Below are 26,209 nucleotides of genomic sequence, written 5' to 3' on the forward strand. Positions count from 1 at the left end.
GACTGCTCTCATTCTCCTGGGTCCTTTGCCTTCTATACTTCTTCCATTCTTTAGCGCACTAGGTTTTAGCCTCTACACCTTTGGGTGAACGAAGATCTCTTCTTGCTTGTTCATCCTCTCCTAGCTCTCTGGTAGTGTCCATTACGTTTTAGTACATGAGGTTTTCCATTACCACCTCCATCATCTTAACCCAGTGGTTCCCAAACTTTTTCAGCTTGTTACCCAATTTAACATGCCACATAAAGCATGTTACCCCTTTCACAAAATGTTGTTATTATTGATATATATGGCTAAACGTGAACGTATACAGCCTCGCATACTCTGCTAATCCTAGCAAAACCATTGAAAACGTAAGAACCACACATACATTATATATATAATTAATAATAGCTACAAATTCACAGTAACAGTGGGTAAATACTAACTATATACTGCACAGGGCAGGACACATACATACCAGCTTATGTCTACCTCGGCTGATGCTCACAGATAAACTGACAGTGTGAAATAGAGGCAGCCTCAGGAAGTGAGTGACGCGTACTGGACAGGTCGATCTGGGCTACTGAGTGACTTTTGTCCTGAAGCATACTTGTCAAAATACTTTTGGGTTTCCACACACTTAGCTATATATTTCTTCTTTTCTAATACTGTATATTAGTTTTTGATGTTTATTGTTATTTGGTTTAACTTTATTACTTACTTATAATAGGTTTACTTTACAACTTTATATACTAAGACAAAGTTAACAATAATCCTCATACCGGGTACCGCATTGTTTTCTTGATTTTCAGAATTCATAACTTTTTTTCTGTCACCCCTCCATTACCCCCCAAAAATGGTTAAATTACCCCCAGGGGGTAATTTACCCCCAGTTTGGGAACCACTGTCTTAACCCTCCACATGTCTTGGCCCCCATGTGGCTCCAAGTTCTCCCAATCGATTTCATTGTGTCTGAAGTCACCCATGATCAATAGCTTTGCCCTGCTCACATGAGCCCTTCTGGCCACTTCAGCCAGTGTGTCAACCATCGTTCTATTACTCTCATTATATTCTTGCCTTGGCCTCCTGCTATTCTGTGGTGGGTTATACATCACTGCAATTACCACCTTGGAACCTCCAGACTGAAGTGTTCCTATTGAGTAGTCTTTTGCTTCTCCTCTGTCTCCTCTCTCCAGCTCATCAAAATCCCATCTATTTGTGTGTGTGTGTGTGTGTGTGTGTGTGTGTGTGTGTGTGTGTGTGTGTGTGTGTGTGTGTGTGTGTATGTGTGTGTGAAAGAGAGAGAGAGAGAGAGAGAGAGAGAGAGAGAGAGAGAGAGAGAGAGAGAGAGAGAGGTACTGATCACTTTATTTCCTCTATACTTTTATTATCTCCAGTCTTGTAATCATCGTATTTGACTGATGAAGCCTGCCAAGCAAGTGAAACTTTTTGTCAGTAAGGATTCCTATGTGTGAAACACTTGTCTCACTCTTCACATGAAACAGATAATATCTTAATCAACAATATAATCACAGTAAAACACAGCAGTGTTCCAGCAATTAGATGATTTCTCACATTATCTTTGATTCTTGATAATGTGAACAATCACGAAAGACCTTAATAAATAAACACACACACACACACACACACACACACACACACACACACACACACACACACACACACACACACACACACACACACACACACACACACACACACATATATATATATATACATATATATATATATATATATATATATATATATATATATATATATATATATATATATATATATATATAATGTAGTGCCGAATAGGTAAAATTGGTCAATTAGCAAGAATTCATTCAAAATTAAGTCCTTTTTAAAAAAATTATCTTATGTTCTAATACGTATAGAGATATATTTTTCATTTATGTCAATGTAAAAATTAATAATTTTGTAGCCTAATCCAACTAAATATATTTTAGATAAGTTTACAATAATTTAGTAATAAACAAACACAAAAAAAATATACATTTTTCGATAGATTCAGAATAATTTTTGCGAAATTATTGCATACACAAATTTTAGCTTGCCTTATTCGGCAAGAAGAGCCTTGCTATTTAAGCCAAAATCGCAATTTTGCCTATTTAGCACGACATATATCTCATATGTATATATATATATATATATATATATATATATATATATATACATATATATATATATATATATATATATATATATATATATATATATATATATATATATATATATATATATATATATATATATATATATATATATATATATATATATATATATATGTCGTGCCGAATATGCAAAACTGGTCAATTAGCAAGAACTCATTTAAAATTAAGTCCTTTCTGAAATTTTCTCTTATACGTTTAAAGATATATTTTTTTTCATTAATGATGATGTAAAAAATTATAATTTTGCACCAAAAGAATCTTAGAAAACATACCTAACCTTATTATAACAAGAACAATTTATTTTAGCCTAACCCAACTAAATATATTTTAGATTTGTTTACTATAATTTAATACTAAACAAACACAGTGAAATATATTTTTCTCGTTAGGTTCAGAATGATTTTGGCGAAATTATTGCATACACAAATTTTCGCTTGTCCTATATGGCAAGATGAACGTTGCTATTTAAGCCAAGATCGCAAGATCTGAACATCAAAATGGTATACAATACCGACAGGTTGTTAGGTAAGACACATATGCAACAGTTAGACAACTTTATTCCGAAACGTTTCGCCTACACAGTAGGCTTCTTCAGTCGAATACAGAAAGTAGGCAGGAACAGTAGAGATGTGAAGACGATGTAATCAGTCCATCACCCTTGAAGTCGCAGAATTTGAGGTTGTCAGTCCCTCAGCCTGGAGCAGTTCAGTTCCATAGTCAGGAACTATCTGAAGATCAAGCGACAGCGCAGAGACTTAAATACTGTCGGAAGGAGAGGTGCAGAGTAGTAGTAGTAGTGAAAATGTAGCCACTGAGAGGTCATGTCCCTCTCAGATCCAACCCTTTTTCACTTGAAAAGCTTGTCCAAGGTGTTTTCTGTACCAAGATGCCATGTGTTGCAGTGTCTGACAGGATGAACATCAAAATGGTATACAATACCGACAGGTTGTTAGGTAAGACACATATGCAACAGTTAGACAGCTTTATTCCGAAACGTTTCGCCTACACAGTAGGCTTCTTCAGTCGAATACAGAAAGTAGGCAGGAACAGTAGAGATGTGAAGACGATGTAATCAGTCCATCACCCTTGAAGTCGTAGAATTTGAGGTTGTCTGTCCCTCAGCCTGGAGCAGTTCAGTTCCATAGTCAGGAACTATCTGAAGATCAAGCGACAGTGCAGAGACTTAAATACTGTCGGAAGGAGAGGTGCAGAGTAGTAGTAGTAGTGAAAATGTAGCCACTGAGAGGTCATGTCCCTCTCAGATCCAACCCTTTTTCACTTGAAAAGCTTGTCCAAGGTGTTTTCTGTACCAAGATGCCATGTGTTGCAGTGTCTGACAGGATGAACATCAAAATGGTATACAATACCGACAGGTTGTTAGGTAAGACACATATGCAACAGTTAGACAACTTTATTCCGAAACGTTTCGCCTACACAGTAGGCTTCTTCAGTTGAATACAGAAAGTAGGCAGGAACAGTAGAGATGTGAAGACGATGTAATCAGTCCATCACCCTTGAAGTCGTAGAATTTGAGGTTGTCAGTCCCTCAGCCTGGAGCAGTTCAGTTCCATAGTCAGGAACTAACATGACCTCTCAGTGGCTACATTTTCACTACTACTACTACTCTGCACCTCTCCTTCCGACAGTATTTAAGTCTCTGCACTGTCGCTTGATCTTCAGATAGTTCCTGACTATGGAACTGAACTGCTCCAGGCTGAGGGACTGACAACCTCAAATTCTACAACTTCAAGGGTGATGGACTGATTACATCGTCTTCACATCTCTTTTGTTCCTGCCTACTTTCTGTATTCGACTGAAGAAGCCTACTGTGTAGGCGAAACGTTTCGGAATAAAGTTGTCTAACTGTTGCATATGTGTCTTACCTAACAACCTGTCGGTATTGTATACCATTTTGATGTTCATCCTGTCAGACACTGCAACACATGGCATCTTGGTACAGAAAACACCTTGGACAAGCTTTTCAAGTGAAAAAGGGTTGGATCTGAGAGGGACATGACCTCTCAGTGGCTACATTTTTCACTACTACTACTACTCTGCACCTCTCCTTCCGACAGTATTTAAGTCTCTGCACTGTCGCTTGATCTTCAGATAGTTTCTGACTATGGAACTGAACTGCTCCAGGCTGAGGGACTGACAACCTCAAATTCTACGACTTCAAGGGTGATGGACTGATTACATCGTCTTCACATCTCTACTGTTCCTGCCTACTTTCTGTATTCAACTGAAGAAGCCTACTGTGTAGGCGAAACGTTTCGGAATAAAGTTGTCTAACTGTTGCATATGTGTCTTACCTAACAACATCGCAAGATCTGCCTATTCGGCACGACGTATATATATATATATATATATATATATATATATATATATATATATATATATATATATATATATATATAAACACTGATCTCTGGCTGAAGGAGACTCGAACCTACGAACCTTAGGACAAGGTACGCAGTGCTTTACCAATCTACCCACACTGGACAATACCTTGGCGTGTAGCATGCGCTACACGTTTGATCCAAGGCAGCCAGCTTTCAGAGAGAAGGCTTACAGCTTTTCTTCTCATCCCCTGCATGCATCAGCCTTACTAGAGATTTGAACAATGCAAGGAATTCGCGAGAGCAGGCGAAATATACACAAACACTGATCTCTGCAGGGGATGAGATGAAAAGCTGTAAGCCTTCTCCCTGAAAGCTGGCTGCCTTGGATCAAACGTGTAGCGCATGCTACACGCCAAGGTATTGTCCAGTGTGGGTAGACTGGTAAAGCACTGCGTACCTTGTCCTAAGGTTCGTAGGTTCGAGTCTCCTTCAGCCAGAGATCAGTGTTTGTGTATATTTCGCCTGCTCTCGCGAATTCCTTGCACATATATGTATATATATATATATATATATATATATATATATATATATATATATATATATATATATATATATATATATATACATTTATTTATTTATACACACATAGACACGTGTGTGCGTATGACACACAGGGGAAAACATCATGTGGTTATTTCTTCCCATTAGTGATGTTATCTTCAGCATCTCCAACGGAAGACGGAAATCTACTGTACTCTTGTGAGTTCATGTCAGCTTCTGAGGTGGACCTGGTTTGGTCCCCATGTACAAAGAACGTGTATTATGAACAAGTCTCGCCAGCCAGTGGCTTTTCAGTTCATTTCTAAGCTACAGCAGTATACTAGAGACAGTGGAAGACATGGTAATCAGTCCCTTAGCCTTGACAGGCGTACTGTCCTTTTGCCTCGGTGAAGAGAGTTTAGATGTTCGTGTTTATGTTTCTTATTTGTTTTCGTGTGTTGCTCATGTGGGTTAATGCTTGTTACCTCCCACAGGACGGCAACTGCACGCGGCAAGGCAGAACAAGCAGATATTTCAGGCGTGCACGCGAGAGAGGATTCTGATGTTGCTCGAGTCTTTGCTAAACAGTATGCACCAGACTTCCACCAGCCAGGTACGGTGCACTCCCTCTCTAGCTCAACAGTGTATCAACGAGGTACGGTACACTCTCTTAGTCATCCTTCATGTTCGTCTCTCATACACAGGATATATACACTGAGAAGTTTATATCTCTCAGTGAACATACACTGAGAGTTTAATTTAAACACTGTTTCAGAAATTTAAGTATTGTTGTATGATGAACAGGTGACGTGCAGCCTTAATGATCCTCGTACAGTTGAACGGCTTTAAACCCCATTAATTAACCATCCTCCGCTCACACATTCCCATACGGGCCTTCCTGGTAGTTTATATATTATTATTATTAAGTTGAGAATCGCTAAACCCATCCTACAGTATCAATTCCTTCGATCAAGAGACCATCACTGTCATGGCGGTCTCCTCACTATCCTTACAGTGTACCTAAAATAATGACAACTAATGTTCGAGAACACTCTCTCCCCCCATCACACCCCTCAAGGAAGGTTCCTTGATGTTGGTGAGGGGCTCTTGATTTAGGGAATTGGATCTGTGCTCCAGTTCCCCGAATTAAGCCTGAATGTCTTCCACATCCCCCCCCAGGCGCTGTATAATCCTCCGGGTTTAGCGCTTCCCCTTGATTATAATAATAATAATCCCCCCTCACAAGCATCAAGGAACCTCCCTTGATAGGGTGCAGCGTGAGGCTACAGCCTCCTTCCACTAATAAAGACCCTAGGCCGCTCTTGATTAAATAGTACTTCTATTACTGCTCCCACCGCCAGCCTTACCACTGCCACTACCCCGTGGAATGGCTGGCAAAGCTCTCGGGTTCGATTCCCGGCGGGGTGGAAAACATTTCGACGCGTTTCCTTACACCTGTTGTCCTGTTCACCTAGTAGCAAATAGGTACCTGACTGTTAGTCGACTAGTGTGGGTCGCATCTTGGGGGACAATATTGGAGACCCCAATGGAAACTGAACATACAGTCCCTCGATGACACACTGCCTTTCTTGGGTTATCCTAGGTGGCTAACCCTCCGGGGTTAAAAACCCGAACGAAATCTTATATATATATATATTGTAGTTAAGACTGTAATGATCCTCGCCGATGTTCATTAGTGCAAATACACTTCAATATCTTGTCTTGCGGCTGAGCGAAACGTAATGACGAGACGTTTCGCCTGCTCAAGAGGTTTTAAGAAGTCCTTTAATCAGTAGTCTCTTCAAGAAACGTTCGTTGTTGCTGGTTAAGAACTTTTGATAAAAGGAATTGGAATTATCATCTTCCTTGGATGAAACCCATTTACGTCTTATTCCCCGGATTCTGTATGTCTCGTACTTGTTTAGCGTTTCCCACGTATATAAGCAAGAAGAGGTACCGGCCATTGGCTGCTTCTCCAGGTCTCTGGCGTCCCACACACTCTGTGTCTCATGTCAGGTATTGTCTAGGACAAGTGTGGTAGAACGACACTTTGTGTAGAGAAAATATTTATCATAAATGACGTTTCGCCCATACACTGTATTTTATCAAGCATATAAGGTGTTAAGCCTCAGTGAATTATGTACGGTGAGTAGAGAAGATATGATGTAAGTTCACTAGTGAAAGTCTGTCAACTGGACTAAAAGCGTTAAGGTAAAGGTGGAAGCAGCGAGGTTGAACTCACACACCTTCCTTCTTGATTCACTCTGTGGTATGGTTCGTAACCATAAAACCAATCTTGTCCTCACTGATCCGGGGATCATGGGGAGTTTGGAAGCTAGTTCAGAAGCTTAGACCCGGTTTTTCGCAAGGCTTGTGTGAGGCACTCTGTCCCATTTATCTGGCCACTAAACTGTTCTCCCTACATTCTACTACCTCTGTTTCTTCTACTAATGTTTCCACTACCAGCCTTACCACTACTACTTTCTCTACCTCTCTTGGTCCCGTCCCTGTTCCCCCTTCTTTTATATACACTGGCTCCCTCACTCACCTGTGTTAGTGTGACTTTGTAAATGGTCCAAGTCGGACCGAAATGTCATCGTAAGCTTCTGTCTCTTATGTGTGGGTTATTTATGTATAGTACCAGTCACGGTATTGTGCCTTTTTGTTTTTTGTATAGTGACATTACAGGTCTGTTTCAAACCATGAGATCAACCAGTCACCGAATGCCTGAGGGTAGCACTTTGTCCCATTGAAGTGGAAACCGAGGCAAGATTACATGTTACTTCTAGGCTATCAGACTAACAGTCACTAACCGTTTCCCGAATTCTTGTGGGAGGGATTTTACCCCAATCATCTGGAGACCGATGTGCGATTACAAGTTAGTTGGAAACCAATATATCATCTCTCCTGATGGAGGGTACTTTACCTCAGTAATCTAAGGACCAGAGTGAGATTACAGATTAGTTCGCAACCATTAAACCAGCTGAAAGCTGCTCACTGTGTACGTACTGTATTATGGACAATATATACATTACCTGAGATCAAATCTCAGCTAATCCCATTCCACACGCTCTGAATGACCCTTGAGGGCTTGTCGCTCTCAAATGATGACAACAAATATATGTTCTTAGGTAGTAGGTTGGTAGACAGCAACCACCCAGGGAGGTACTACCGTACTGCCAAGTGAGTGTAAAACGAAAGCCTGTAATTGTTTTACATGATGGCAGGATTGATGGTGTCTTTTGTCTGTCTCATAAACGTGCAAGGTTTCAGGTATGTCTTGCTACTTCTACTTGCACTTAGGTCACACTACACATGCATATACAAGCATATATTCGGTCTGACTTGGACTGTTAACTAGTTACACTTTTTGAGTGAGACTAGTTAATGGTCTAAAGAGGGACCGAAACGTCGTCATATGTTTCAGTCTCGTATGTGCAGGTTATCTGTGTCTGGCTTAATGTTTGATAACATCAGTCATGATGTTTAGTCTATAAAAGGCAAGAGAGAAAATGTTGTAAAGTGACTGATACCTTATGTTCTACCAGTGACTGATACCTTATGTTCTACCAGTGACTGATACCTTATGTTCTACCAGTGACTGATACCTTATGTTCTACCAGTGACTGATACCTTATGTTCTACCAGTGACTGATACCTTATGTTTTACCAGTGACTGATACCTTATGTTCTACCAGTGACTGATACCTTATGTTGTACCAGTGACTGATACCTTATGTTCTACCAGTGACTGATACCTCATGTTGTACCAGTGACTGATACCTTATGTTCTACCAGTGACTGATACCTTATGTTGTACCAGTGACTGATACCTTATTTTCTACCAGTGACTGATACCTTATGTTCTACCAGTGACTGATACCTTATGTTCTACCAGTGACTGATACCTTAAGTTCTACCAGTTACTGATACCTTATGTTGTACCAGTGACTGATACCTTATGTTCTACCAGTGACTGATACCTTGTGTTCTACCAGTGACTGATACCTTATGTTCTACCAGTGACTGATACCTTATGTTCTAACAGTGACTGATACCTTATGTTGTACCAGTGACTGATACCTTATGTTCTACCAGTGACTGATACCTTATGTTTTACCAGTGACTGATACCTTATGTTTTACCAGTGACTGATACCTTATGTTCTACCAGTGACTGATACCTTATGTTCTACCAGTGACTGATACCTTATGTTCTACCAGTGACTGATACCTTATGGTCTACCAGTGACTGATACCTTATGTTCGACCAGTGACTGATACCTTATGTTCTACCAGTGACTGATACCTTATGTTCTACCAGTGACTGATACCTTATGTTCTACAAGTGACTGATACCTTATGTTCTACCAGTGACTGATACCTTATGTTCTACAAGTGACTGATACCTTATGTTCTACCAGTGACTGATACCTTATGTTCTACCAGTGACTGATACCTTATGTTCTACCAGTGACTGATACCTTATGTTCTACCAGTGACTGATACCTTATGTTCTACAAGTGACTGATACCTTATGTTCTACAAGTGACTGATACCTTATGTTCTACCAGTGACTGATACCTTATGTTCTACCAGTGACTGATACCTTATGTTCTACCAATGACTGATACCTTATGTTCTACCAGTGACTGATACCTTATGTTCTACCAGTGACTGATACCTTATGTTCTACAAGTGACTGATACCTTATGTTCTACCAGTGACTGATACCTTATGTTCTACCAGTGACTGATACCTTATGTTCTACCAGTGACTGATACCTTATGTTCTACCAGTGACTGATACCTTATGTTCTACAAGTGACTGATACCTTATGTTCTACCAGTGACTGATACCTTATGTTCTACCAGTGACTGATACCTTATGTTCTACCAGTGACTGATACCTTATGTTCTACCAATGACTGATACCTTATGTTCTACCAGTGACTGATACCTTATGTTCTACCAGTGACTGATACCTTATGTTCTACCAGTGACTGATACCTTGTGTTCTACCAGTGACTGATACCTTATGTTCCACCAGTGACTGATACCTTATGTTATACCAGTGACTGATACCTTATGTTCTACCAGTTACTGATACATTATGTTCTACCAGTGACTGATACCTTATGTTCTACCAGTGACTGATACCTTATGTTCTACAAGCGACTGATACCTTATGTTCTACCAGTGACTGATACCTTATGTTGTACCAGTGACTGATACCTTATGTTCTACCAGTGACTGATACCTTATGTTCTACCAGTGACTGATACCTTATGTTCTACCAGTGACTGATACCTTATGTTGTACCAGTGACTGATACCTTATGTTCTACCAGTGACTGATACCTTATGTTCTACCAGTGACTAATACCTTATGTTCTACCAGTGACTGATACCTTATGTTCTACCAATGACTGATACCTTATGTTCTACAAGTGACTGATACCTTATGTTCGACCAGTGACTGATACCTTATGTTCTTCCAGTGACTGATACCTTATGTTCGACCAGTGACTGACACCTTATGTTCGACCAGTGACTGATACCTTATGTTCTACCAGTGACTGATACCTTATGCTGTACCAGTGACTGATACCTTATGTTCTACCAGTGACTGATACCTTATGTTCTACCAGTGACTGATACCTTATGTTCTACCAGTGACTGATACCTTATGTTCTACCAGTGACTGATACCTTATGTTCTACCAGTGACTAATACCTTATGTTCTACCAGTGACTGATACCTTATGTTCTACCAGTGACTGATACCTTATGTTCTACCAGTGACTGATACCTTATGTTCTACCAGTGACTGATACCTTATGTTCTACAAGTGACTGATACCTTATGTTCTACCAGTGACTGATACCTTATGTTCTACCAGTGATTGATACCTTATGTTCTACCAGTGACTGATACCTTATGTTCTACCAGTGACTGATACCTTATGTTCTACCAGTGACTGATACCTTATGTTCTACCAGTGACTGATACCTTATGTTCTACCAGTGACTGATACATTATGTTCTACCAGTGACTGATACCTTTTGTTCTACCAGTGACTGATACCTTATGTTCTACCAGTGACTGATACCTTATGTTCTACAAGCGACTGATACCTTATGTTCTACCAGTGACTGATACCTTATGTTCTACCAGTGACTGATACCTTATGTTCTACCAGTGACTGACACCTTATGTTCTACCAGTGACTGATACCTTATGTTCTACCAGTGACTGATACCTTATGTTCTACCAATGACTGATACCTTATGTTCTACCAGTGACTGATACCTTATGTTCTACCAGTGACTAATACCTTATGTTCTACCAGTGACTGATACCTTATGTTCTACCAGTGACTGATACCTTATGTTCTACAAGTGACTGATACCTTATGTTCTACCAGTGACTGATACCTTATGTTCGACCAGTGACTGATACCTTATGTTCGACCAGTGACTGATACCTTATGTTCGACCAGTGACTGATACCTTATGTTCGTTCAGTGACTGATACCTTATGTTCTACCAGTGACTGATACCTTATGTTCTACCAGTGACTGATACCTTATGTTGTACCAGTGACTGATACCTTATGTTCTACCAGTGACTGATGCCTTATGTTCTACCAGTGACTGATACCTTATGTTCTACCAGTGACTGATACCTTATGTTCGACCAGTGACTGATACCTTATGTTCTACCAGTGACTGATACCTTATGTTGTACCAGTGACTGATACCTTATGTTCTACCAGTGACTGATACCTTATGTTCTACCAGTGACTGATACCTTATGTTCTACCAGTGACTGATACCTTATGTTCTACCAGTGACTGATACCTTATGTTCTACCAGTGACTGATACCTTATGTTCTACCAGTGACTGATACCTTATGTTCTACCAGTGACTGATACCTTATGTTTTACCAGTGACTGATACCTTATGTTCTACCAGTGACTGATACCTTATGTTCTACCAGTGAATGATATCTTATGTTGTACCAGTGACTGATACCTTATGTTGTACCAGTGACTGATACCTTATGTTGTACCAGTGACTGATACCTTATGTTCTCCCAGTGACTGATGCCTTATGTTCTACCAGTGACTGATACCTTATGTTGTACCAGTGACTGATACCTTATGTTCTACCAGTGACTGATACCTTATGTTGTACCAGTGACTGATACCTTATGTTCTACCAGTGACTGATACCTTATGTTCTACCAGTGACTGATACCTTATGTTGTACCAGTGACTGATACCTTATGTTCTACCAGTGACTGATACCTTATGTTCTACCAGTGACTGATACCTTATGTTCTACCAGTGATTGATACCTTATGTTCTACCAGTGACTGATACCTTATGTTCTACCAGTGACTGATACCTTATGTTCTACCAGTGACTGATACCTTATGTTTTACCAGTGACTGATACCTTATGTTCTACCAGTGACTGATACCTTATGTTCTACCAGTGAATGATATCTTATGTTGTACCAGTGACTGATTCCTTATGTTCTACCAGTGACTGATACCTTATGTTGTACCAGTGACTGATACCTTATGTTCTCCCAGTGACTGATACCTTATGTTCTCCCAGTGACTGATACCTTATGTTCTACCAGTGACTGATACCTTATGTTGTACCAGTGACTGATACCTTATGTTGTACCAGTGACTGATACCTTATGTTCTACCAGTGACTGATACCTTATGTTCTACCAGTGACTGATACCTTATGTTGTACCAGTGACTGATACCTTATGTTCTACCAGTGACTGATACCTTATGTTCTACCAGTGACTGATACCTTATGTTCTCCCAGTGACTGATACCTTATGTTCTACCAGTGACTGATACCTTATGTTGTACCAGTGACTGATACCTTATGTTCTACCAGTGACTGATACCTTATGTTCTACCAGTGACTGATACCTTATGTTCTACCAGTGACTGATACCTTATGTTCTACCAGTGACTGATACCTTATGTTGTACCAGTGACTGATACCTTATGTTCTACCAGTGACTGATACCTTATGTTGTACCAGTGTTGCTCGTGTAACACAGAAAATTACATTCTCAGACATTTACAGGTTTACAAAAATATTTTGCTCCCAGGAATTAAAATACATTTAGTCTCTGGTAACGAATTTGCATCGTTGTTTCCCTATTAATAAATATCTTTATAATGAATAATTAAATTGAATAATTAAAGGTATATTCTTTACAGTTGTAATGGAGTTAGAAACTCACTCCCACACAGGTTTGTTATGCATCTTGACGCCATTTTGTATGTGTTGAGACTTCGACAGTCTATGGTCAATAGAATTAGAGCATTTACTCAGAGCCTTTAATAATTTAAAAGTCCCAATAATTAAATGCCTCTTTACATTTAATTGTATTTGAATCTATAAATTAATCTCAATGGATAACCAATTTCATTGTTTTAGTCAAGTAATTTGCTTTAGTTTACCATATATTGGGTTGTTACACACACACTTATTCTCTGTTAAAACTTGCTAAACAGGGTCACTCAAGCGTTCCACAGCTTCAGGTTTTACCATGTCTAAAACTTACCCTGACTTACATAGCCAGGGTCAAACTTTTATTTTAATAAAAATTATGAATGTAGATATGTGTGTGTTCTTGCACATGTTGTGTGTGTGTGTGCTTGCACATGTTGTGTGTGTGTTCTTGCACATGTGTATGTGTGTTCTTGCACATGTTGTGTGTGTGTGTTCTTGCACATGTGTGTGTGTGTTCTTGCACATATTGCTTGTGTGTTATTGCACATGTTGTGTGTGTGTTCTTGCACATGTTGTGTGTGTGGTCTTGCACATGTTGTGTATGTGTTCTTGCACATGTTGTGTGTGTGTTCTTGCACATGTTGTGTGTGTGTTCTTGCACATGTTGTGTGTGTGTTCTTGCACATGTTGTGTGTGTGTTCTTGCACATGTTGTGTGTGTGTTCTTGCACATGTTGTGTGTGTGTTCTTGCACATGTTGTGTGTGTGTTCTTGCACATGTTGTGTGTGTGTTCTTGCACATGTTGTGTGTGTGTGTTCTTGCACATGTTGTGTGTGTGTTCTTGCACATGTTGTGTGTGTGTTCTTGCACATGTTGTGTGTGTGTTCTTGCACATGTTGTGTGTGTGTTCTTGCACATGTTGTGTGTGTGTTCTTGCACATGTTGTGTGTGTGTTCTTGCATATGTTGTGTGTGTGTTCTTGCACATGTTGTGTGTGTGTTCCTGCACATGTTGTGTGTGTGTTCTTGCACATGTTGTGTGTGTGTTCCTGCACATGTGTGTGTGTTCCTGCACATGTTGTGTGTGTGTTCTTGCACATGTTGTGTGTGTGTTCTTGCACATGTTGTGTGTGTGTTCTTGCACATGTTGTGTGTGTGTTCTTGCACATGTTGTGTATGTGTTCTTGCACATGTTGTGTGTGTGTTCTTGCACATGTTGTGTGTGTGTTCTTGCACATGTTGTGTGTGTGTTCTTGCACATGTTGTGTATGTGTTCTTGCACATGTTGTGTGTGTGTTCTTGCACATGTTGTGTGTGTGTTCTTGCACATGTTGTGTGTGTGTTCTTGCACATGTTGTGTGTGTGTTCTTGCACATGTTGTGTGTGTGTTCTTGCACATGTTGTGTATGTGTTCTTGCACATGTTGTGTGTGTGTTCTTGCACATGTTGTGTGTGTGTTCTTGCACATGTTGTGTGTGTGTTCTTGCACATGTTGTGGCGTCACTATGTCATGTAGAGTTGAGAGTTTATAACATGATCTGAGTTGCATTTTAATTAACTCGGAATCTTGAGTAAGAAAGTATGAGTCAGAGCTAAAACCAACATATCTGAACATAAACATATTTTGTATCGTTTTACTGGAATGTTTACTAGAGAAGTGTTACCCAGACGTCTGCAACCACTGGCAAGGCTACAGTCATTCAACTAAGTTTAAAAGTGTATAAATTGTCATTATATGCATAAGGAAGCGCTAAACCCGTGGTCATACAACATCTGAGTAATAAAATTTATTTCTTAGAAGGGGTGGGTATCTGCAATTCCTTGGCTAAAAAAAAAATGTAAGGAAATAAGTTTTAGTCTATATGCTAGTGATTGATATCTTACCTCTTATTGCAGGTGTGGACATTATTAAGGCCCAGATGGTGGCTCGCGTGGGACAGACAGATCCAAACAAACTAGCAACCTCGCGCCCGCGGGAAGACACCGCTGGTTTGCGGTCTAAATCTATACACGGTGCTTCGCAAGATATGGACTCCATAGCGCCTCCACCCAGTGGTGGAGGTGGTCCCGGTTACACCAGTTATGGTGCAGGCGAGCTGCCACCATCTGACAACGTGGAATCCCGCCGTACCTCTGTGAACCCAGGTGGAGGGCCAGTGGTCGATCCCGCCTCACAGCAGTTTCCTCAGGAGGATGCCATCATCGGTAATGCTTTTGACCGTGGCCGCACTCCCAGCCGTGGTACAGGCAAGGGAGTTGGCCGGGGAGGACATGAATACGGCTTTTCGAGTAATATAATAAATGATCGATTTGATCACTACAACCGACCCCCATCACGCGCACAATCCCGAGACCGGTCAGTGGATCGGTTCGTATCCCGCGGACAGACTCCGGTACCGCCGGAGTTGATAAATCCGAGGTCGCGGGCGCCGTCAGCCCAACGCACAGCGGCTCAAGATTGGACACCGGATTCAGGAGTATACGAAGACGAGGCTGCTGTTCCCATCACTGGCAGCTCGCGACGATCATCACGCCCACCATCAATAATATCAAGCGAGGCCCCGCTGTTTACTGGGAATGGTTCAGTTGGTGGTGGGTTCACAGTGCCGTACACCATCCCATCCACTCAGCAGGAGGCCGAGGCACTCCTACGACAACGAGCCTGTGGCCAAGAGATCCCAGCTTGTCCCCCAACTCCTGGCCAAGGCACTGTCAAGCGCACAGAATCACTTTACATAAACCCCATTGTGAGGCGGCAGGCGCAAGTGAAGGTAAGTAAATGTTCTCATTTTCTTTATTCCCTGGCCATAATGTGCTTCAAGTATCCCTCTCCCCAGAGTCTCGGGAAGGATAAAAATCCATAATTCTTAATAGAGTAATAAAATAAATTAAGCTTCATTTTAATTCTTGACTGATTTTTTTTAATACTATGAGACCATTAGTGCGTTAAGCAAGACCAAATGACAATATTTATCAGTCAGTTGGTCCCAGTTTTCAAAGTAGATAACTAGACTTGGTTTGCTCTCTTCATTAAGTGAAAAAACTGCAGTACCACGTAATTTTCTCTGAGGAAAATGACAAGGCTCCAGTTGAATTGCATTTGTCAAACTTCCTATCTCTACTTCTCTCATCTTTCCATCATTTAACAGTAAAGGAGAAAATGGTAAAACAGCGTCGTAAGAAAAAAGTTGAGAAATAAACAGAACTACAAATAACCTTCGATACTATATTTAAGCAGCACCGTATTATTATTATTATAATCAAGGGGGAAGCGCTAAACCCGGAGGATTATACAGCACCTGGGGGGGGATGTGGAAGGCATTCAGGCTTAATTCGGGGAACTGGGCACAGATCCAATTCCCTAAATCAAGAGCCCCTCACCAACATCAAGGAACCTTCCTTGAGGGGAAGCAGCACCGTAGCTACCTTTCAGTAGCACCAAAATGACCTTTTCAGTAGCTAACTAACTTTTTAATACCGCTGTCTTCCACCGAGGTAGAATGACGCAAAAAGTACAGCATTTTCACCATAACTCATCCATATATATATATATATATATATATATATATATATATATATATATATATATATATATATATATATATATATATATATATATATATATACATGGGGAAGTGGAATAAGAATTTTTACTCCGTAAGCCATGCGTGTTGTAAAAGTCAACTAAAATGCTGGGAACAATGGGCTAGTAACCCCTTTTCCTGTAAAAATTACTAAAAAGAATAAGAAGAAAATTGTCAAAGTGGGAAGTTTGAATGTGCGTGGATGTTGTGCAAATGATAAGAAAGAGATGATTGTGGATGTTATGAATGAGAAGAAGCTGGATGTCCTGAAACGAAGCTGAAGGGGGTGGGTGAGTTTCAATGGAGAGGATTAAATGGGACTAGGTCAGGGGTTTCTAATAGAGTTAGAGCTAAAGAAGGAGTAGCAATAATGTTGAAGGATAAGCTATGGCAGGAAAAGAGGGACTATAAATGTATTAATTCAAGGATTATGTGGAGTAAAATAAAGGTTGGATGTGTAAGCGTGTATGCACCTGGAGAAGAAAGAAGTGCAGAGGAGAGAGAGAGATTTTGGGAAATGTTGAGTGAATGCGAGGGGAGTTTTGAATCAAGTGTGAGAATAATGGTGGTTGGGGATTTGAATGCTAAAGTGGGTAAAAATGTTATGGAGGGAGTAGTGGGTAAATTTGGGGTGCTAGGGGTAAATGTAAATGTGGAGCCTTTAATTGAGCTATGTGTAGGAAGAGATTTGGTAATAAGTAATACATATTTTATGAAAAAGAGGATAAATAAAGAAGGCAAAGAAGGGAATGTATGAAAGTATAGTAGTACCAACACTCTTATATGGGTGTGAAGCTTGGGTGGTAAATGCAGCAGCGAGGAGACGGTTGGAGGCAGTGGAGATGTCCTGTCTAAGGGCAATGTGTGGTGTAAATATTATGCAGAGAATTCGGAGTGTGGAAATTAGGAAAAGGTGTGGAGTTAATAAAAGTATTAGTCAGAGGGTTGAAGAGGGGTTGTTGAGGTGGTTTGGTCATTTAGAGAGAATGGATCAAAGTAGAATGACATTGAACGCATATAAATCTATAGGGGAAGGAAGGCGAGGTAGGGGTCGTCCTCGAAAGGGTTGTAGAGAGGGGGTAAAGGAGGTTTTGTGGGCAAGGGGCTTTGACTTCCAGCAAGCGTGCGTGAGCGTGTTAGATAGGAGTGAATGGAGACGAATGGTACTTGGGACCTGACGATCTGTTGGAGTGTGAGCAGGGTAATATTTAGTGAAGGGATTCAGGGAAACCGGTTATTTTCATATAGTCGGACTTGAGTCCTGGAAATGGGAAGTACAATGTCTGCACTTTAAAGGAGGGGTTTGGGATATTGGCAGTTTGGAGGTATATGTTGTGTATCTTTATACGTATATGCTTCTAAACTGTTGTATTCTGAGCACCTCTGCAAAAACAGTGATTATGTGTGAATGTGGTGAAAGTGTTGAATGATGAAGAAAGCATTTTCTTTTTGGGGATTTTCTTTCTTTTTTGGGTCACCCTGCCTCGGTGGGAGACGGCCAACTTGTTGAAAATATATATATATATATATATATATATATATATATATATATATATATATATATATATATATAAATATATATATATATATATATAAAAATATATATATATATATATATATATATATATATATGTATATATATATATATATATATATATATATATATATATATATATAATATATATATAAATATATATATATATATATATATATATATATATATATATATATATATATATATATATATATATATATATATATATGTCGTGCCGAATAGGCAGAACTTGCGATCTTGGCTTAAATAGCAACGCTCATCTTAGATTTTTTTAGATTTTGCCACCGAAGTGGCTAGTTTATTGTGCACCCCATATCCATCCTGTGGACGGTAGCGCGAGAGCATGTGGATACACAAAAGGCCTAGGAACTAGGCCCCAAAGGGTTAACAGGAATACATATGGATTTATATCTACATATCTATAGTTCTCTTATCTGTTACAAGCAAATTTAGGAAATTTGCTTAGTATATCTGGTATCTTATTTTCATTAATAAGATATCTTGACATGTCACATAGGTTATTATACTGTCTGTCTCTGTATTCCTCAATAAGTGGACAATTAAGCACATAGTGTTCAAGAGAGTGACCATATGCCTGATCACATAATTTACATTTAGTTTGATCATCATCTGTGTGTCTCCCAAACTGCCAGAAGTACTTGTAACAAAGCCTAAGCCTGGCCACTACAACATCAGTCAGTCTGTTCACATTGCAAGTTGCTCCATAAACATACTTATCTACGTTCATGTTATCATAGTGGGTTATAGATCTACTCAGGCTTCTAACTGCATTCCTATAACAATCATTTTCATTATTTACTTCTCTCCTAATATTATTCCTAATGCTAGATACAGTTATACCAAAGTTATATTCTACGTTCTCCTTCTGGATACTCTTCTTGGCTAACATATCAACTTTATCATGAAAGAGTAATCCAATGTGTGATGGGATCCATAGCAAATGTATATTAATTCCCATACAGGACAAGTGAAAATTTGTGTATGCAATAATATCGCCAAAATCATTCTGAACCTAACGAAAAAAATATATTTGATTGTGTTTGGTAAGTACTAAATTATTGTAAACGTATTTAAAATGTATTAAGTTGGGTTAGGTTAAAATAAATTGTTCTTGTTATAATAAGGTTAGGTAAGTTTTCTAAGATTCTCTTGGTGCAAAATTAAAAATTATTACATTAACATTAATGGAAAAAATATATCTTTAAACGTATAAGAGAAAATTTCAGGAAGGACTTAATTTTAAATGAGTTCTTGCTAATTGACCAGTTTTACATATTCGGCACGACATATATATATATATATATATATATATATATATATATATATATATATATATATATATATATATATATAAACACTGATCTCTGGCTGAAGGAGATAGAGATTTGAACAATTGCATTGTTCAAATCTCTAGTAAGGCTGATGCATGCAGGGGATGAGATGAAAAAGCTGTAAGCCTTCTCCCTGAAAGCTGGCTGCCTTGGATCAAACGTGTAGCGGATGCTACACGCCAAGGTATTGGTCCAGTGTGGGTGGATTGGTAAAGCACTGCGTACCTTGTCCTAAGGTTCGTAGGTTCGAGTCTCCTTCAGCCAGAGATCAGTGTTTGTGTATATTTCGCATGCTCTCGCGAATTCCTTGCATATATATATATATATATATATATATATATATATATATATATATATATATATATATATATATATATATATGCAATAATATCACAAAAAACAGGTGATTTCAGAATATGCAAAACAACCACTGTGAAAGAATAATGAGGAAAATAACTCATTGACCTTTCTAGATGTTTTAATTATTAAGGGTAATAATGAATTCAAATTTAAAATTTACATAAAACCTTCAAATAACTGTTCCTATGTCAACTATTATTCTTCACATCAAGACTGAGTTAAACTGTCGGTTTTCTCATCAATGTTTTTAAGAGCTTTGCGTATTTGTAGTCCAGAGTTCATAGATGAAGAAATATCCAAAATTTATGAAATAGCTAATGATCTAAAAAACCCAAGAAACGTAATTGATAAATCTTTTAAAATTGCTAGAAATACTTTTTACAATCCAGAAAGGGACAACCAACCTTATTCAATTAAAAATATGTTGATTCTGCCTTACCATGAAAACTTGGTTGATATGCCTTCTCTTCTTAAGACTTTTAATATCAAGGTTATATTTAAAAATCCTGATACAGTAAAAAAAACTTTTGATAAAGAATTCCCCCCAAAATGCTGACGGATGTGTCTATAAGATTCCTTGTGAAATTTGCGATAAAGTTTATTACGGTCAAACTGGTAAAAGTCTCGAACTAAAATTAAAACAACATAAATATAGCATTAGAACTGGACAAGATTCCAATGCTCTATTTATTCATGTGAGAGATTTTAACCATCCAATTGATTTTCAAAAAGTTGAGAAAGTTATATCAAGCAAGTCCATGGTCGACAGGAATATAAGAACATAAGAACATAAGAACGAAGGAACACTGCAGAAGGCCTACTGGCCCATGCGAGGCAGGTCCAAGTCTCCTACCGGCTCAAGCCAATGCACCCAACCTAGTCAGGTCAGGTCACATTGACTTAAGGGAGGAACACGGCAACCGACCTGGTAGCACAAGCTATCAGGTCTAACTCACACCCACCCACATCTACTCATGTATTTATCCAACCTATTTTTAAAGCTACACAACGTTCTGGCCTCTATAACGGTACTTGGGAGTTTGTTCCACTCATCCACAACTCTATTACCAAACCAGTACTTTCCTATATCTTTCCTGAATCTGAATTTTTCCAACTTAAAACCATTGCTGCGAGTCCTGTCTAGGCTAGATGTTTTCAGTACACTATTTAGATCCCCTTTATTTATTCCTGTCTTCCATTTATACACCTCAATCATATCCCCCCTAATTCTACGTCTTTCTAGAGAGTGCAGTTTCAGGGCCCTTAGTCTATCCTCATAGGGAAGGTTTCTGATACATGGGATCAACTTTGTCATCCTCCTTTGTACATTTTCCAGAGAATTTATATCCATTCTGTAATACGGTGACCAAAACTGTGAAGCATAATCTAGATGAGGCCTAACCGATTATGTATAGAGTTGAAGAACAACCTGAGGACTCCTATTATTTATGCTTCTTGATATGAAGCCAAGGATTCTATTAGCTTTATTGCGAACACTTATGCACTGTTGTCTTGGTTTCAGATTACTGCTAACCAGAACTTCTAAATCTTTTTCGCAATCCGTAATATTAAGATCTACATTATTTAGTTTATATGTGGCATGGTTATTGTCCTGTCCAACATTTAGAACTTTGTATTTGTCTATATTAAACTGCATCTGCCACTTCTCCGACCACTGCATCAGTCTATTCAAATCTTGGTAGGTAAGACACATAGACAACAGTTAGGCAACTTTATTCCGAAACGTTTCGCCTACACAGTAGGCTTCTTCAGTCGAATACAGAAAGTAGGCAGGAACAGTAGAGATGTGAAGACGATGTAATCAGTCCATTACCCTTGAAGTCGTAGAATTTTGAGGTTGTCAGTCCCTCAGCCTGGTGAAGTTCAGTTCCATAGTCAGGAACTATCTGAAGATCAAGCGACAGTGCAGAGACTTAAATACTGTCGGAAGGAGAGGTGCAGAGTAGTAGTAGTAGTGAGAATCTAGCCACTGAGAGGTCAGGTCCCTCTCAGATCCAACAGTTCTCACTTGAAAGGGTTGTCCAAGGTGTTTTCTGTACCAAGAGGCCATGTGTTGCAGTGTCTGACAAGATGAACATCAAAATGGTATACAATACCGACAGGTTGGTAGGTAAGACACATAGGCAACAGTTAGGCAACTTTATTCCGAAACGTTTCGCCTACACAGTAGGCTTCTTCAGTCGAATACAGAAAGTAGGCAGGAACAGTAGAGATGTGAAGACGATGTAATCAGTCCATCACCCTTGAAGTCCTAGAATTTTGAGGTTGTCAGTCCCTCAGCCTGGTGAAGTTCAGTTCCATAGTCAGGAACTATCTGAAGATCAAGCGACAGTGCAGAGACTTAAATACTGTCGGAAGGAGAGGTGCAGAGTAGTAGTAGTAGTGAGAATCTAGCCACTGAGAGGTCAGGTCCCTCTCAGATCCAACAGTTCTCACTTGAAAGGGTTGTCCAAGGTGTTTTCTGTACCAAGAGGCCATGTGTTGCAGTGTCTGACAAGATGAACATCAAAATGGTATACAATACCGACAGGTTGGTAGGTAAGACACATAGGCAACAGTTAGGCAACTTTATTCCGAAACGTTTCGCCTACACAGTAGGCTTCTTCAGTCGAATACAGAAAGTAGGCAGGAACAGTAGAGATGTGAAGACGATGTAATCAGTCCATCACCCTTGAAATGTTCCTGGAGTGCTCGAATGTCCTCGTCAGAATGAATTCGACGGCATATTTTGGTGTCATCGGCAAACTTGCCGATGTCGCTCTTTATGCCCTCATCTATGTCGTTTATGTAGATTGTGAACAGCAGGGGGCCCAACACTGATCCCTGCGGAACACCGCTCGTGACGCTTCCCCACTCTGATTTCTCCCCATTTATGCAAACTCTGCTGCCTATTTGTCAACCATGCCTCTACCCAGGAAAAAATTTCTCCTCCTATTCCATGTGCTTTAATTTTCCTCAATAGTCTCTGATGTGGGACCCTGTCAAAAGCCTTACTGAAGTCCATATACACAATATCATATTCATTACCATGATCTACCTCCTCAAATACCTTAGTGAAAAAAGTTAATAAATTCGTAAGGCAGGAACGCCCCTTTGTAAAACCATGCTGAGATTCGTTGATTAATTTATGCTTTTCAAGGTGGCTACGAACTGCCTCGGCAATTATTGATTCCATAAATTTTCCCACTATGGAGGTTAGGCTTATTGGTCTATAGTTCGAAGCTAAGGACCTGTCACCTGTTTTGAAAATAGGTATCACATTTGCCATTTTCCACTTATCTGGCACCATGCCAGTTTGTAGTGATATGTTGAAAAGATTAGCCAAAGGTGTGCTAAGCTCCTCTTTACATTCCTTTAGAACCCTTGCATACAGTTCATCAGGGCCTGGGGATTTGTTAGGTTTTAATTTATCTATTTGCCTAAGGACCATGTCACTTGTGACCCTAATCGTGCACAGTTTATTATCGTCCTGTTCTACATAATTTATCATTACTGGAATATCGCTGGTATCCTCCTGTGTAAAAACTGAGAGGAAGTATGTGTTAAAAATTCTACACATTTCCTTATCACTGTCAGTGAGCTGACCCGAGGAACTTTTGAGTGGGCCTATCTTGTCCCTGATCTTACTTCTGTATACCTGAAAGAATCCTTTTGGGTTAGTCTTCGATTCTCTTGCAACTTTAACCTCATAATCTCTTTTTGCTTTTCTAATTCCCTTTTTTATTTCTCTCTTTAACTGAGTATATCGATCTCTTAATTGCCCCTCTCCTCTTTTGATTTGCCTATAAATGCCTCTCTTTTGACCAATCAGATATTTTAATCTATTGTTCATCCATTTAGGATCATTTTTGTTTGATCTGATTTCCCTATTTGGAACATAATTTGACTGAGCAGCTAGAACTATGCCCTGGAAAGCATCATATCGGCAACCATCACCACCTACCTGACCCTTAGTCAGGTCATTCCAGTTCAGCCCACCTAAGTAATTTTTCAGTCCTATGAAATCAGCCAAGCGAAAGTCAGGGACGGAGACTTGATTGCCATTATTAGGGGAATTCCATGATATATTAAAACTGAGTGATTTGTGATCACTTTCCCCAAGCTCATCATTAACCTCAAGATTATTAATTAGTGTTTCCCTACTGGCAAGAACCAAGTCAAGGAGGTTATTTCCCCTAGTTGGCTCTGTCACAAACCGTTTTAAAAAACAATCCTGGATCGTATCAAGAAAGTCACCTGACTCTAAATTTCCTGTCAAATTGCTCCAGTCAGTCTGTCTATAGTTGAAATCTCCCATTAGCACAACATTTTCGTATGTAGATGCCTTACGAATTTCGTCCCATAGAAGTTTACTGCACTCCCTATCAAGATTTGGGGCCCTGTAAATCACACCCAAAATTAGTTTTTCTCGGCCTTCGAGAAGCTGTAACCAAACAGATTCAGTGGCTGACGCTTCTAATTTAATATCTTGTCTAACACAACAATTTAAATTGTCTCTAACATACATCGCTACTCCACCACCTTTCCTGTTGACCCTGTCAGTGTGGAATAATTTATAGCCTTGTATGTGACATTCAGAGGGCATCTCTCTATCTTTCAGATTGAGCCAGGTCTCTGTTATAGCAATAATATCTATGTTTCCTGCACTTGCAATTAATCTTAGCTCATCTATCTTATTTCTTACACTCCTGCTATTAGTATAGTAAACCTTAAGGGAGCTAGTCCCCTGCTGCCCTCTGCTGTCCCCCTTTGATTGCTGACCTGATCTATTGTCTTTATTTATAACTTCATGCTGAATGCCTTTTATACATTTACTGTTTCCAACCCAAGTGTTGCAACCTGCTTGTTTCCCACACACACCCATACCTCTATCTTCCATCAGTTTAAAATCATAGGCATTTCACCAATGGCCTTCTCAATCGAGTCTGCAAGTGCTACCACCCCAGCCCCAGAGAGATGTACCCCATCCCTTGCATACATATCATGTTTGCCATAAAAGTTGTTCCAGTTGTCAATGAATGGGATTGCAAGTTCCTTGCAGTATCTGTCTAGCCAGCAATTTACACCAATTGCCCTAGACAACCATTCATTTCCTACTCCCCTTCTAGGCAAGATGCTACATATGATTGGGATCCCTCCCTTAGACTTAATGAAATCTATAGCTGACCTGTACTTATCTAGCAGCTCTTCTCTCCTACCCTTCCCAATATCATTTCCACCAGCACTGAGACAGATAATGGGCTTGTTCCCATTACCTGACATGATATTATCCAGCCTGTTGACAATGTCCCCAACACCAGCTCCAGGGAAGCACACTCTATCTCTCATCTTCTTATTCCTATTACAAAAAGCACGGTCAATATATCCTACCTGAGAGTCACCAACCACAAGAATGCGCTTACCTCCATTAGCAGGGGCAGTAGTACCCTTACCTTCACTGGCCACTGAAGTACATTCATCCTGAAGAACAGAGAAGCGATTTCCTACCTTCAGATCTTCACTCTTAACTTTCCTTACTCTGATGCGCCTCCCATTACTGTGAACCACTCGCCACTTGTAGCAGGTGCTGGACTGCACCTCACTGCTGGTAGCCGTTGCTACCTCCCCAACTACAGCCTCCTCACAGCGAGAGACAGACTGCACCTCACTGCTAGAAGCCTCATTCCCCACAACTCCAGCCACCTCACACTCTCTCCCAGACCCATTGAGGTGGACCTTCAGCCTCCTAATCTCCTCCTGGAGAAGCAAGACCTCCTCCTTCAACTCTCCAACCTCAATTTTTAAAACACTGCAGAAGCAAGCCATGCTTTGTAACCGTCCACGCTAATCCCCAAAGCAGCTCAGGGTCTGTGACCTCACGTGACGACTGACCACTGACCACTGAATCTTGTTTCATAAAAAGCAGTTTTGACAATAATATGAATATTTCCTTTGGTTTATATAAATTAGATCCATTTATAATTAATAGAATTTGGGAAGAATTTAATAATGCATTGTGGGGAAATGGT

At 39.6% G+C, this 26,209-nt stretch overlaps 1 protein-coding gene across 2 annotated transcripts in view; it reads left to right on the forward strand.

Annotated features, from left to right (window-relative positions):
• The window catches only part of jp (junctophilin), a 405,777-nt gene that overhangs the window by 350,414 nt on the left and 29,154 nt on the right, over positions 1–26,209 (forward strand). For both annotated transcript variants that reach the window (XM_070087447.1, XM_070087448.1), the window contains exons 8-9: positions 5,554–5,672; positions 15,226–16,100. In XM_070087447.1, the coding sequence (XP_069943548.1) occupies positions 5,554–5,672; positions 15,226–16,100 (994 nt within the window). The remainder of the gene's footprint in view (positions 1–5,553; positions 5,673–15,225; positions 16,101–26,209) is intronic.

This window comes from Cherax quadricarinatus, chromosome 22, assembly GCF_038502225.1.
Source record: "Cherax quadricarinatus isolate ZL_2023a chromosome 22, ASM3850222v1, whole genome shotgun sequence".
Taxonomy (NCBI): Eukaryota; Metazoa; Arthropoda; class Malacostraca; order Decapoda; family Parastacidae; genus Cherax; species Cherax quadricarinatus.